The 14760-nt window shown below is 40.7% G+C and overlaps 1 protein-coding gene across 1 annotated transcript; it reads left to right on the forward strand.

Moving 5' to 3' along the window:
- The first annotated feature begins 6785 nt into the window (after positions 1-6785).
- LOC137501022 (cuticle protein 19-like) lies at positions 6786-13436 on the forward strand. The gene is made up of 3 exons (XM_068227869.1): positions 6786-6800; positions 12293-12484; positions 13065-13436. Exons 1-3 carry the CDS (start codon positions 6786-6788, stop codon positions 13434-13436), a joined length of 579 nt encoding a protein of 192 aa, XP_068083970.1.
- The last annotated feature ends 1324 nt before the right edge of the window (positions 13437-14760 follow it).

The raw sequence follows: 14760 nt of genomic DNA on the forward strand, positions 1-14760 counted from the left end.
TCAAAGTTAATCGTCTACAATTGTCGTTCCGCCCCATATCTCTACTGTCAGCTCGGAACATACCACTTAGTCGAGCATCTCCTCACCTTACTCCCAAGTCTTCCCATCCCAAAGTTTGCAATATTTTCGTAACACTACTTCTCTGTCAGCAATCACCCAGAACAAATCGTGCTGCTTTCCACTGCATTTTTGAACTATAGGGTCGTGGCTACGACCTGTTTCGCACATGTGGATTTGGCCTTGTTTTACGGCCGGATGCCCTTCCTGATGCCAACCTTATCTGGAGGGATGTAATACTTTTGCGTGTTTCTGTGATGGCTGGTAGTTTGGTGTGCTGTCTGAATATGAAGACGCGATTGAAACGCCGGACGCGGCCAGGAATCGCACCCGTGACCCTGTGAACCGAAGGCCTAAACGCCGATCATCCAGCCAAGGAGTAGGACAGAGGCCGGATTCGTACGTAATTATATATTTCATTCCTTTACTTGTAGACAACTGAAAATTAAAAATGTCGACGAATTGCGGTTCTGATATTACTTTTCTTTACAATTTGCTTAACGTCGCATCGACACAGATGGGTCGTATGACGACGATGGCATAGGAACGGCCTAGGAGTGGGAAGGGAACTGTCGTGGCCTTAATTAATTGCCTCGTGTGAAAGTGGGAAACCACGGAAGACCATCTTCAGGGCTGCCGACAGTGGGGCTCGAACCCACTATCTCCCGGATGCAAGCTCACAGCCACGCGCCCCTAACCGCACGGCCAACTCTTCCGGTCTGATATGATTACACCTGTGTTTCGTTTTACACATGCATACATAGTCTTAGTAATATTACATATTTTACATATTATGTGAGCATTAAAAATTGTGCATATATAAACAATTATTTTTAATAACTTCCGACTCGTTGGCTGATTGTTTAGCTTAGTGGCCTTCGATTCAGAGGGCCCCGAGTTCGATTCCCCGCCGGGTCGGAGATTTTAACCTTCATTGGTTAATTCCAGTGGCTTGGGGGCTGGGTGTTTGTGCTGTCCCCAACATCCCTGCAAGTCACCCACCATACATAACACAATCCTCTACCACAATAACACGAGTTACCTACACACGGCAGATGCCGCCCACCCCCATCGGAGAGTCTGCCTTACAAGGGCACACGGCTAGAAATTGCCAAACGAAATTATTATTTAGTAAAGCTTTTTCTTTCAGGGCAACAGGAAATTAGCTAAAAAGTAAATTGTGCAAAATAATCCGCGATTGACAATTGCCTGGTAGGCATGATCGTTAAGGCGCAAGTCTCTACGATCTGACACCGTCGTTTGCCGGTTCTAGTACCGTTGGTGGAAAACGGGTTCACCATCACAAGGTTGGCCGGCTGAGTAGGAGAGGTGGTGCTATACAATTTATAACCACGAGATTGCGTGACAGAAGCCTGGATGTAATTTCAAACCTCTGCGCAACCTTGTTAGATGAACAATCTCTCTTGACATAATACAGTATCGATATTGCCTTAAGACATACAAATTGGATGTAAGTTTGGTCACCTAGTGTACTGTTATGTGAAAGTTAATTAAATCTTCTAAATATTCCATATACGGGCATGAGTTACTAGTTTTACATCAACTTCAATGTAGACCAAATCCGAAGAAGTATAGGTCAAGGATCCTTAAAGGAGAATACAGTACCTAGTCTTTTACAATAAACTGTGTATAACTTTCCAGCAAGGTGTATGTACCGTTTTTTTGCAATTTGTTACTAATAAACCGTGTACAGTCGAACATCGATTACTCGAATGTTCAGTATCTCGAAGTAACTTAAATTTCCCGGACGTTTGTCTTATTGTTCATGTGTATTTATTTCTCTATTACTCGAAATTCGGTTACACGAATTTTTCGATATCTCGAAGCAAACATTTTATCCCTTAAAGCATAAAATACTCCGTAACTCGAATTCTGTGCAATAAAGCATTTGTGGTTTGTGAGGAACAGTTAACAAGTGAAGAAAGGGTTACAGTGTTGGTGGGAGTTAACATGACGGGAACAGAAGAACTTAACGTTCTAGTGATCGAGAAATAGGCGAAGCCTCGCTGTTTTCCGGGTGTGAATTAATTACCGGCGACGTACGAAAGCTACCCCCAAAGTCTGGGATGACGAGCTCCATTTACGAGTCTCGGCTGCGAGGTATTGGTGAGAAGTTTCAACGTGAAGGGAGGAAAGGTTAACAGTAACAAACAGAAGTGATTGTTTACAAAGGTGTTAACCGAGGTATGTTTCTAGTTTCACTGCTGTATCCTTCATTCTGAACAGTTACTATAATTGAAATGATGCTGTAACATAGAGTTTGTTTGTATATTTCTTAATACTGTAACAAATACCGTATTCAGTTTAAGGCCTTGGATACATATGATTCAAATATGTGCTATACATGCTCAAAAACGACATTTTCTATATGTCGAAATTTCGATGGCTCGAAATAAAATTTAGCTCCTGAGGTGATTCAAGATATTGAGGTTCCACTGCATAAGCTTTTTGTGTATATTCCTGTTATGGTTATTCACTGAATTGCATATACAGGCCAGGACCCTTGGTATAAGCATTGTATGTATAGTGACGTAAAGTAAACAACGAGTGATCAGTTTATTTTACTGGTATTTGTTGTCTACAGTAACATAATCGTGTTAAAATATCCCACTTATCCATTAAGTACACTTTGAAAGAATATTTGTAACTAGAACATTTAGATGTTATGGAGGATGGACATGTTCGTAAAATAAAACACTTTAAGAGACGGAGTGGCCCATTTCTCATAGATGACGTAAGGTTTAAAATGAAGTTTATATTTACGAAACTGTCATTACCACAGACAGAAGTGACATTATGAAAGATCTTAGAGATGGCTCTATAGCTTGCGAACTTCAAGTTGTCACAGCACTACGGACATAAGCGCAGAATGAGGTTAGTGATTATTATCAGTGACATAATTATTACTAGTGAGAACAATATACAGGTGAAATATGTGTATTACTGTTCTGTTCTTGTTTATTCGACCGCTCTATTCTATTCTATTCGGTTCTATTCTATTCGTTCTACCTCGCGGCTCTCGAAACGTTTACTCCTAGATAGCCCAAAAACGGGATCATAAAGGCGGTGAACGTGAAGAAATACGGCAGTGAACCGCAGGAAGAGATCCCAACGGCTAGGAACGAGTGTATACGTGCCGTATAGTATTACAATGTGTTTACTAATTAGCAAAATATGCAACGCTTATTTGAAGTTTATTCAACGTATAAGCACGACAAATAGAAAATCCAGTGTGATCACTCCGCTCTCCTAACATTGTCGCTGGTGGCCCCGCCGGAGTGTGCTCTGCAACAGCACGTGCGTGAAGTCATGGTAACAATTTTAAAGCCAATCGAGGGAATTTGTTTGTTTTGATATTTACCTAAATTCTGTATTAACATATGTGCAGTGATTTGTGTATCCATACATACATACATACATACATACATACATACATACATACATTATCATTATAGACTGTTATGCCTTTCAGCGTTCAGTCTGCAAGCATCTGAGAATTTACTAAACGTCGCCACAATCCTCGATTTGCAACTAGTGTTGTGGCCCCATTTAGTTCTATACCTCTTATATTTAAATCGTTAGAAACCGAGTCTAACCATCGTCGTCTTGGTCTCCCTCTACTGCTCTTACCCTCCATAGCAGAGTCCATTATTCTCCTAGGTAAACTATCCTCCTCCATTCGCCTCACATGGCCCCACCACCGAAGCCGGTTTATGCGTACAGCTTCCTCCATCGAGTTCATTCCTAAATTAGCCTTTATTTCCTCATTCCGAGTACCCTCCTGCCATTGCTCCCACCCATTTGTACCAGCAATCATTCTTGCTACTTTCATGACTGTTACTTCTAAATTATGAATAAGATATCCTGAGCCCACCCAGCTTTCGCTCCCGTAAAGCAAGTTGGTCTGAAAACAGACCAATGTAAAGATAGTTTCGTCTGGGAGCTGACTTCCTTCTTACAGAATACTGCTGATCGCAACTGCGAGCTCACTGCATTAGCTTTACTACACGTTGATTCAATCTCACTTACTATATTACTATCCTGGGAGAACACACAACCTAAATACTTGAAATTATCGACCTGTTCTAGCTTTGTATCACCAATCTGACATTCAATTCTATTGAATTTCTTACCTACTGACATCAATTTAATCTTCGAGAGGCTAATTTTTATACCATACTCATTGCACCTATTTTCAAGTTCCAAGATATTAGACTGCAGGCTTTCGGAACAGCTTGTGTGTGCAATGAACTAGTTTTCTATTATTTTCATAAAATGTGGTACTAATTAGTTCCTGGTTGTAAATCGGGTTACGGAAGCAAGCCTCATGGTAGACGATTATTTACACCGCCAAAACGAAACAATCTGCTTGCGAAGTGGAGGAGAGTTATTCCGCGGGAAGATAAGCAATTGTCGGCCAAAAACAGAATATATAACCTGGATTTTGGCACATTTAATTATAAGGCGGACTTTTTCTTTGTGAACGGTGTAAACGATTAATTTTCTCGTGTGAGATTGAAATTGAAACCAGGAACCGTGCCTGATATTTTTCCCAGTTTACCGAAATACCTATTCACTGATGTAAAATCGCGAAAGGCATCCAGTAGGAAAAGGAATGAAAACATTATCAAGGTGATAAGGAACAAAAATCATGATGTGAGTGAAGGAGTGAGGGAAACAGTTGTAAGGTTCAAGGTCAGCCAAGTTCTAGTCAAAATCACGGCCAGTTTACTTCTTGTACCTACGTCCAAATGTCAAGAGTCTCCAAATGGTGACCAAAGAGCGCAACTCATAACTTAATGTGATCTAAACGTCTCCTTCCTCGGCCAAGGCTAGGATTGATATCCAAAAGGGGAATATTAAGAACACGGAATGTTTAATGTTTTATCTGCTCCGTTTGAAAAGTCATTTTAGGCATGTAAAGCGCAATACCGCTTTCGCTTTTCGTAATGTTCCATTTTATCTCGTGTGTTCTCTTATTCAAGTCCAAAGATATTTCATCGTGGAACTGAGAATATTATTGACAACTCTCTGACATATTATTCTTAAGTATAAACAATGGGGTGTTGTATTTGGTTAATTGCGTATCCACTAAAACAGCTGACCGTGTAGCGTTGGTGTTTGGCTCCACTAGCGCCGCTCTACGGGAGCGCGCTTCAACTCAGTGAGTGACCTCACTAAGTATTCTATTCTACAAGGTATTACTATACGAGTGTTGAACAACTGTATCAGGGGTTTCTATTAGTAAGGCTGTTAGTCTATAATATTACCAGGCAAATTTCTGGGGCTATACCTGAATTAAGGCCACGGCTGCTACCTTCTTAGCCTTTCCCGCCCTTCTGTCAGCGAAGACCTTCGATGTGACAGAGCTGAGCAAAGGAACAGCTTTTTACAGTATTTAACGTCGTACTAACATATGAAATGTTTTGCGTGAGGGAGAGATGGGAAAGGGCTAAGGCTCAGAAGGTATTGGCCGTAGCTTTCATTGAGATTCCCAACATTTGCCTTGTTGGAAAAAGGAAACCACGGAAATCCATCTTCAGGGCTGCAGACAATGGGGTTCGAACAGTGGTTTCTCAGTTTCACACCAGGCAAATGCTGGGGCTGTATCTTAATTAAGGCCACGACAGCTTACTTCCCATTTCTCTGTCCTATCCCATTGTCACTATGACACCTATCTGTGTCGGTGCGACGTAAAGTAAGTTGTAAAAATGGGAAACCATCTTCAGGGCTACCGACGGTGCCATTTAAACCCACTATCTCCCGAATGCAAGGTGACAGCTGCGAGATCCTAACCGCAACGCCACAGCAGATATGTTCATTCTTTAATTTTATTTTTACAATGTGCTTTACGTCACACCCACACAGACAGGAAGGAATCTTTTTTTTGGCTAGTGGCTTTACGTCGCACTGGCACAGATAGGTTTTATGGCGACGATAGCAGAGGAAAGGCCTAGGAGTTGGAAGGAAGCGGCCGTGGCCTTAATTAAGGTACAGCCCCAGCATTTGCCTGGCGTGAAAATCGAAAACCATAGAGAACCATCTTCAGGGCTGCCGACAGTGGGATTCGAACCCACTATCTCCCGGATGCAAGCTGACAGCCGCGCGCTCCTAACGGCTCGGCCAACACATCCCGTGGGATGGAATCGGCAATGGCCTTAAGTAAGATACAGCCCGAGAATTTGCCTGGTGTGCAAATGGTGAACCATCTTCAAGGCTGCCGACAGTGGGGTTCGAGCCCACTATCTCCCGGATGCAAGCTCACAGCCGCGCGCTCCTAATCGCATCGCCAACTCGCTCGGCAGTAGGATTTTAAAAAGTGATGCGTAATGGTATTGTTGTTATTGTTGTTGAAGTTGTTATTGGTAACTGTTTTAAGGGGTCTAAAATCTAGATCATCGGTCATAATGATATTCGAGAGCAATGTTTAGACATAGAGTTCGCCACTGTGGGTAACTGATGCGGGTATTACAACACATTCCTGAAACCCTCTCTCCAGTGCCAGTCAACTACGACATTGATTCTTAAAGAGACAGGCTTTCCAGTCGCGAGCATTTGAATGTAACGCACCAGTCCGTACCAGTAGCCGAGGACCTTCCCTAGTGGTGCGCTATGTCTTATGTCATTATTATCTAACGTGTGTCGCAGTATATAAGAGTAGACCTGGAGGTTGTAGGCATCACAAACCAATAACATTCCACAGCAACATGAGGCAGCTTCTGGTGAGTGTGCAAGTCTATTGATTCTACGCATCCTGTTCAGAGAACATTCTGTGTAGCACATTTTATGACTCACAAACGCGACAATATTAACTTCCGTTCTTTACATATTGCTAAACCCTAATTTATTTACTTCTTTGCAATGCTTCGCATCTCCTTAATTGCACCTAACTGGGTAGATAGATAGATAGATAGATAGATAGATAGATAGATAGATAGATAGATAGATAGATAGATAGATAGATAGATAGATAGATAGATAGATAGATAGATAGATAGATAGATAGATAATTAGAAGCCTTTATTATCCGTGGCGAAGTTACGACTCAAGGCCCTCTCTTGCACTTAACCACATACATATTGTTACTTATTCATTTTATAAAACTGATTGATACTTAAAATACAAATAAATACACACAGTATAACCTTAATTTATCGAATCACCTCATCAGCTAATTTTTTTTCGAATCGTCGAAATTTCGAGATATAGAGGACTCGTGATTTTGAGTATGTATATATATATTTTTTTTGCTATTTGCTTTACGTCGCACCGACACAGATAGGTCTTATGAGGACGATGGGATAGGAAAGGGCTAGGAGTGTGAAGGAAACGGTCGTAGCCTTATTTAAGGTACAGCCCCAGTATTTACCTGGTGTGAAAATGGGAAACCACGGAAAACCATCTTCAGGGCTGCCGACAGTGGGATTCGAACCCACTATCTCCCGAATACCGGATACTGGCCGCACTTAAGCGACTATGTATAAAACATAAACGATTCAAACACACCTGTAATTTGATGCAGTATACAGTGTTATTTAACAATATAAAAGCAAACTCAAAGCATATTATCATTTTAATTACAACACTTATTATAGTAACTCACTGAAGAAAAATTGCATATAGTAGTGGAACATGAAACATAACCTCCGTTAAGACCATGGAAAAAAATAATACTTTCTTGTGTCTTTTCTACTCTTAAGCTCCTTTCTTTCCACATAGTTTACAACAATAGCTATTGCTATGAAAACACTGTACAACCAACTGGCTCCGTATGTAGGAATGTACAATAGTCACTGAATTTAATGTCTTGTCTGCTGGCGATACAGGGGCATACCGAGCTCGGTCGAGGACATGTACAATAAAACACAGGCCATAAATACTGTATGCTGTACAGCATTCCAGTTATAGAATATTTTATGCTTCTAGGGAGGAAATGTTTCCGTCGAGAAACTGAGAAATCCAGTAATGGAATATGGAGTAATGGAGTAAGAAATACACGCGAAGAATAGGACAGACGGGCGGGAAATTAAAGTTACATCGAGTTAGTGAAAATTCATGAAACGGAGCTTCGACATATCGGGGTTCATCTGGAATAACATCAATGTTTAAGGCAAAAATATGAGTATATATTAATACAGATTTGAAAAAACTTCTTAATACAATTCAAAGGAAGCAATAGAAAACATATTAAATAGATTCAACTAAATTAAAATTAGTTTTGATAATTAACTATTAACTAATTAACTATTAACTATGTTTATAATTGGTAAAAACTGGTAATTTTAATTTTTAAATAATTTATTAATATACATCGTTAAATGTTGCAGATTTCAAGTAATTTACTACCATCCAAGAATTAAACTAAATTTGTGGTAACATACTGATATAATACTATCTTTAGCTGTACATTAAACTCATAGCTATACTCGGAATATTAGCTAGTGATAGCTTACAATGCAAACTATTTTTCTTCGTAATAAAGTAGTGAGAGTAACGTAAACTCGAGGGGTTCTTTAGACGAGCCCCTAAAATTTATGCAAATCTCATAGTATGGTCGTTGTGCAGGCTAGCGTATATTTGCTATTCGTTTTAATAAGTTTGCATACTGCCTAAAAACTCGGACTCTACGTCATAACATCATTTTCACACGCAATGACTCGTTCCACTGCTGGAATTTTCTAAATGTATGTAACGTCCTGTACTTTAATTACTCATTTTGTATAAAGATTATAACATGCTGTGTGTAACTGTGCGTCAGCTAACGACATTTGAAGATTTGCAGAAATGGTGACATCAAATTTAGGCGGGGGCATTAATATGATATCCTCATAACGGAAGGAAATATTATCTTAATTATCAATGTTATTATTCTCAAAGCACCCGCAGCTGATTATCATCACTGTTTTCTTTTTTCTTTTTTTTTCTCTCTAGGATAATTCCGACCTTAGAGTGCTTTGTTCGATTCCCATTAGCGAGTAGATAAATTCTGTAAGGATGCACGTGAAACTATGTTCATTCGTAATGCGCTCGCAAGACGTCAAACAACTCAGTCACAGCATCTTGTAGCTTCCACGCTAACGTATTGAATGTTGTAGCTACGTTGCTCTGAAATTTCAATTACAGTAACTTCCATTCACAACTCGGTTACACACTACAAAAAATACTTTTTCTAACAAAAGAGTAGTGTTACGAAAATTTTGGAAACATTGGGCTGGGAAGACTCCGAGAAAGAAGGAGAGCTGATCGACTAAGCGTTATGTTCCGAGCTGTCAGCGGAGGGGTGGAGTGGAATGATATTAGTAGCCAAATAAGCGTGTGTAGATAAGATAATATGAAGATAAAGTTGGAATTAAAAGGGAAGAACTGGGGGCAAATATTAATTTATAGGACGAGGAATAAAGAAACATGTGCTGCCTAGCCGAGGAGGTAAAGTCGTGCTTGGTTCACTCGCAAGGACGTGGGTTCGATTCCTAGTCAGAAAGTCGAAAAACTTAAGAAACGAGATTTCCACTTCCGGAAGTCTTGAGGTTCAGACAACCTACACCAAAAATTAGTTGCAGGTTAATTCCTGGGGACAAAGGCGGCGGACGTAGAGCTAACCACTCTATCCCTTCAAGTGCCGAAGTTAGGGTAGTGGAAACCATTACCTTCCGCCCCTCCAATGGCCTTCATGGCCAGTATGGAGATGACTATGATATTTTTTTTAAAAAAATAGGGGAATTATCAAGGGTGATATTCGACAAATCTACAAATTCTTTGAAATAGTTTAAGAACAATTCTAGGTAAAAAACTGCTGGGGAATCTGTCACAGAGGGACAGACCTTAACGCAGATCAATGATGACTGATTAAAAAGATACGCACTTACATCAATCATCTCGACGTTGAACTTCATAAATGACGATCACCATAAAATATAGTGAGTTCTTGAAGAATTCCTTCGCTGTTAGTTTTATTCTATTCATGCTTTCGGATTTTACAGTTGGCATAATTATGTACATTCGTGGATTTGCAAGGAAAACACATTAAGCCTCCATTGATTTTTTTGCGAATTTGCTTTACATTTCACTGGCGCAGATAGCTCTTACACCGGCCCAGGTGTGCAGGAGTAGCGTGCCTGCCTCTTACCTGAAGGCCCCTGGTTCGATTCCAGGCCAAGACATGGATTTTACCTGCATCTGAGGACTGGTTCGAGCTCTACTCAGCCTACGTGATTAGAATTGAGGAGCTATCTGACGGTGAGGTAGAGGCCTCGATCCAGGAAGCCAAGAACAACGGCCGACAGGATTCGTCCTGCTGACCACACGGCACCTCGTCATCTGCAGGCCTTCAGGCTGAGCAGCAGTCGCTTGGTAGACTTAGGCCCTTCAGTGTTGTAGTGCCATGGGGTTAAGTTAGTTAGATAGATATTACGGCCACGATGGGTTAGGTAAGTACTAGGAGTGGGAAGGATGCGACCGTGGCTAAGGTACAGCCAAAGCATTTGCCTGGTGTGAAAATGGAAAACCACGGAAAACCATCTTCAGGACTGCCGACTGTGGGTTTCGAACCCACTAACTTCTTCTTCTTCTTCTTCTTCTTCTTCTTCTTCTTCTTCTTCTTCTTCTTCTTCTTCTTCTTCTTAATGAATTTCCCCTCCAGGGTTGGTTTTTCCCTCGGACTCAGCGAGGGATCCAACCTCTACCGCCTCAACACAACGACTTATCTGAAACTTTGAACATAAAACTACAGAGGGTACAAAACGCATGTGTTCGTTACGTTACAAATGCCAGGCGTGATGAACACATAACACCCTATTACATACAGCTACAATAGTTGAAACTCCATGAACGTCGGGAAATCTCAGTAGCTGTTGCTACGCAGAAAATTCTCAAACTGAAGACACCATCCTACCTTTATAATGCATTTAAACCTATGGAGTCGGTACATAACAGAGATAATAGGTTTACAAAAACCACCCTTCAAATTCCCCTTCATCGTACCACTAAATTTAACAAATCCTTTGTTTGCACTGCATCACGTACCATTAACGTCTTTAATCTTCACCGTTTCGCAAGTAACGCTAACTGTACCCAACTAAAGCAGTTCTTAACATCTATCTTTCTGGAGGAGTACGCAAGAGGCTGAGATCAGGCATTCTTGTGTCGAACAATCAGGAATATGTATATTTCGAAGAAAATTGTTTCTCTGCGTTAGCTTTATATTCTTTAAACCCATGTAGTCCAAAATAACAGAAGGGCTTAATGATTTACTTTCTTACATATTATATAATGTATGTCTTAACCTTACTGGATTTGGTATCTGTATTTTCATTTTTTTAAAGTTTCTTGTTTAGTTTAATACTTTAATATTATAAAAATGTAGTTGCTGTTTTCATAAATCTGCATTGTATTATAAGAAGACGCTACATAAAGGGGCTTTTCAGTCTCAGTGGCATGTAAATCATGATCAATAAATTCAAATTCAATTCAAAAAAATTCAAATTCAACGGCAGTGTCCTGGAGCGTAAGATATTGGGTCGGTTGTACTACTGGGGAGAACGACCAGTACCTCGCCCAGGAGGCCTCACCTGCTACGCTAAACAGGGGGACTTGTACGGGGATGGGAAGATTACCGGCTTCGCCACAAAATTTGAAATGTGTTACGAAGAATCGAACGGGTTCCACTAACCCTCAAAACCTCAACTAAGTACAGGGTTTCTATTCCCACCTCTCTCATCCTCGAAAATTGTTTTTCGTGGTTTCCCACTTGTTTTCCAGACAATAACGGAATGGTACCTAATTTAAGGCCACAGCCGCTTCCTTCATTATCCGTTCCAAACTTCCCATCCCCCAGAAGGTCCATAATCAGCATAGCAAAAGAAGCCGCCTGGGAAAGGAACTGGTCCTCCTCTTCAGTTGTATCCCCGACCAAATGTCCTACTCCCCAGCACCCTGCCCTTGAGGCGGTAGACGAATGAGCCCTCTCTGAATCCGGGCATTAAAACAACACGGGGAATGGGGTAGGGATTAAATTTTAATAAATTAGAATTTCAACTACACAGGGCTTTTCTCCACATACTAAACAACTAATAGCACACTTTTAAATGATATATTCTTATTCTGAGTTCAGATGGTATTCAAAGCCTGTGGAAACATTTGCTTCTATACCCATGATATTATAGTATCTACACTACACGCTATTTGAAACACTGAAAATTCATGATGCACGTTTCAGACTCTATCTGTCGTCGCGACGCTCGCTGTTGTCGTCTCTGCACAGTATGGACATTCCGACGGGAATCAGTACGGTGGAGCTCACGCCGAGTCCTTCATCCACTTCGTAGGTCCTGTCATAGGACACGCTCAGCCCATCTACGGTGTGGTCAAGGATAAACATGGACATGAGGAGCACATCGTCGACTATGTGGTGAGTAAACCGTTGAACGCGTCATTCATTATTTCTATGAAATATTATTATTTCCATTCATAATATAACGCTTACTTACATATCTTAAAAATAGTTGCCAGTCCAAAGTCAAAATATAGTGTGGTTTGAAAATCTAGCATATACCCAAAGCTGTGTAGTAGCTACAGAGGCTTCAGTCTAATGGAATGCTCATGCTTATAAATGCTCTGAGACTAACAATATTTTTAAGAATGATTTACCTGCGCTGTTTAAGACGATTGTATAATTGCAGGATATTTAAATACGAAAACTAATGTTTCCTAGTTAGAAAGAGGTATATGTTTCTTAATAGACAAGTATACAGCACTCCATATAACTTCAAAACTAACTATATTCAATTCTGATACCGTCCGAACAACGAAAGTAACAATGCAGAGAAGGGTAGTCAATCAAAGCACCTAGCGAGAAGTGTGTAGCAAGCAAGTAAATTCTCATTTGTGCATATTAAACACTGTGCCTTTAAGGGTTAGTACAATGTATTCTCATGAAACATATACATCGCTGTTATAAGGACTGAACAATGTTTTTATTGTATGTCCAGGCCCATCCTCACTACGAATACAAGTACGGCGTAGCTGATCACCACACTGGAGACTTCCACGGTCAGCAGGAGTCTCGGGACGGACACAAGGTGGTGGGGGAGTACAGTCTCAAGGAGAAGAGTGGTAATGTGAGGACCGTCAAGTACGTGGCTGATAAGGACGGCTTCCGTGCCGAGGTGCACAACAGTCACCAAAACACTCATCCTCAAGGATACAGCAGTCAGGGAGGCCATGGATACGGCAGCTCTGGAGCTAGCAGCGGCTACACTCAAGGAGGCCTTGGATATGGCAGCTCTGGAGCTAGCAGCGGCTACAGTCAGGGGGGCCTTGAAAGTTATGGCGGTTCTGGTTACAGTCTTGGAGGTTATTAATTCTATGGACAGGCCACTCACTCTCTTTCATCTCAACACGACTGATCACTACCGCACTCATCATTGTCAGATTTTCATAAATTTCACCATTCATACAATGCGATTCGTACTTTAAGTGTTCATAAGTGCGTTTGATATAATTTCTCACCTCAAAGATATATTTTACTTTTTGTGTTTTGTTAATTGTTAGCAATTGATATATTTTATTTTGTTGATTATCTTCTGTGCGAAATAAAGTCGTGCATTTTATAGTAACTGCTGTTCTTATATTTGTTCCTAAATTACCACGTATTGTCATTATCATTTCCTCATTGTATCCTAATGATCTTCTTTTTGTTTTTTTCCTTTATCTCGGGATGTAGTTTCACGTTCGATCTTACGATGTAATACCTTCCTTTCCTCGTTAAAGACATTATCACAGTTCTTCTAAGCCTTCTACGCCATCTCTGCCCACCATGTTCCTTTACAGGGAATATCTCAACATTTAAAACTTACGTAAGGAAGTGATTTCTATGAACATGTGTTCAACCGTGCGTTGGTACTGAGATACGGGATTTGCACTGACGATATTGTCTTCCGTTTTGATCACTGCCGAGGCCACATTTGGAAGATATGGCAACATAATCTTCCATACTACACACGTGTGCACTTAAAATCCCGATCGTACAGTTGTCGTTAATCGTCAACAGTGTTATGGACAAAACGTCGCACCAGAACAATGCAGATTCCATGTACGCCGGTTTCTTGAAAAGATCTTCACACGATGGTGGACCGGGCGGTGAGATCCAATGCACTGGCCTTCCTGGTCTCCTGATCTTAATCCAGCCTTCATGGTGTAGTTCAAAATGCCAACTCACGATAGTTGAAAAAATTGAACAGTGTACATCTCAGGATCAGTCTGGTTTTAGAAGAGAGAAGGGAACAAGAGAAGCTATCCTAACACTAAGAATTATTCCAGAAATAAGACTGAGTGTTAGGAGGGGGACATACATTTTATTTATGGATATAGAGAAAGTGTGACTCGACGTTGAAATATTTATATCATCCGTTCGTCATGAACACAGCTGGAACTTTCAGCACTCGTATGTCAACTATGCTGTGTGTACGTTTCTTAAAGCCATTTTACGGAACTCATGAAAACACCTTCGCCGCTTGACGTAGTTTACGGGAATTATAACCGCTAGTAACTCTCGGTCTTGAATGTTTCCAAGAATTTTTTCAGACGTGCTTTCTTAGTAAAAATGTCTACGTCTTCTCTCCTCCCATGGAATTTGATATTTTACCACAGTTAGAGGACAGTGAGAATGTTTTCGGTGTACCAGCT

Source organism: Anabrus simplex, chromosome 5 (genome assembly GCF_040414725.1).
Source record: "Anabrus simplex isolate iqAnaSimp1 chromosome 5, ASM4041472v1, whole genome shotgun sequence".
In the NCBI taxonomy this organism is placed as follows: domain Eukaryota; kingdom Metazoa; phylum Arthropoda; class Insecta; order Orthoptera; family Tettigoniidae; genus Anabrus; species Anabrus simplex.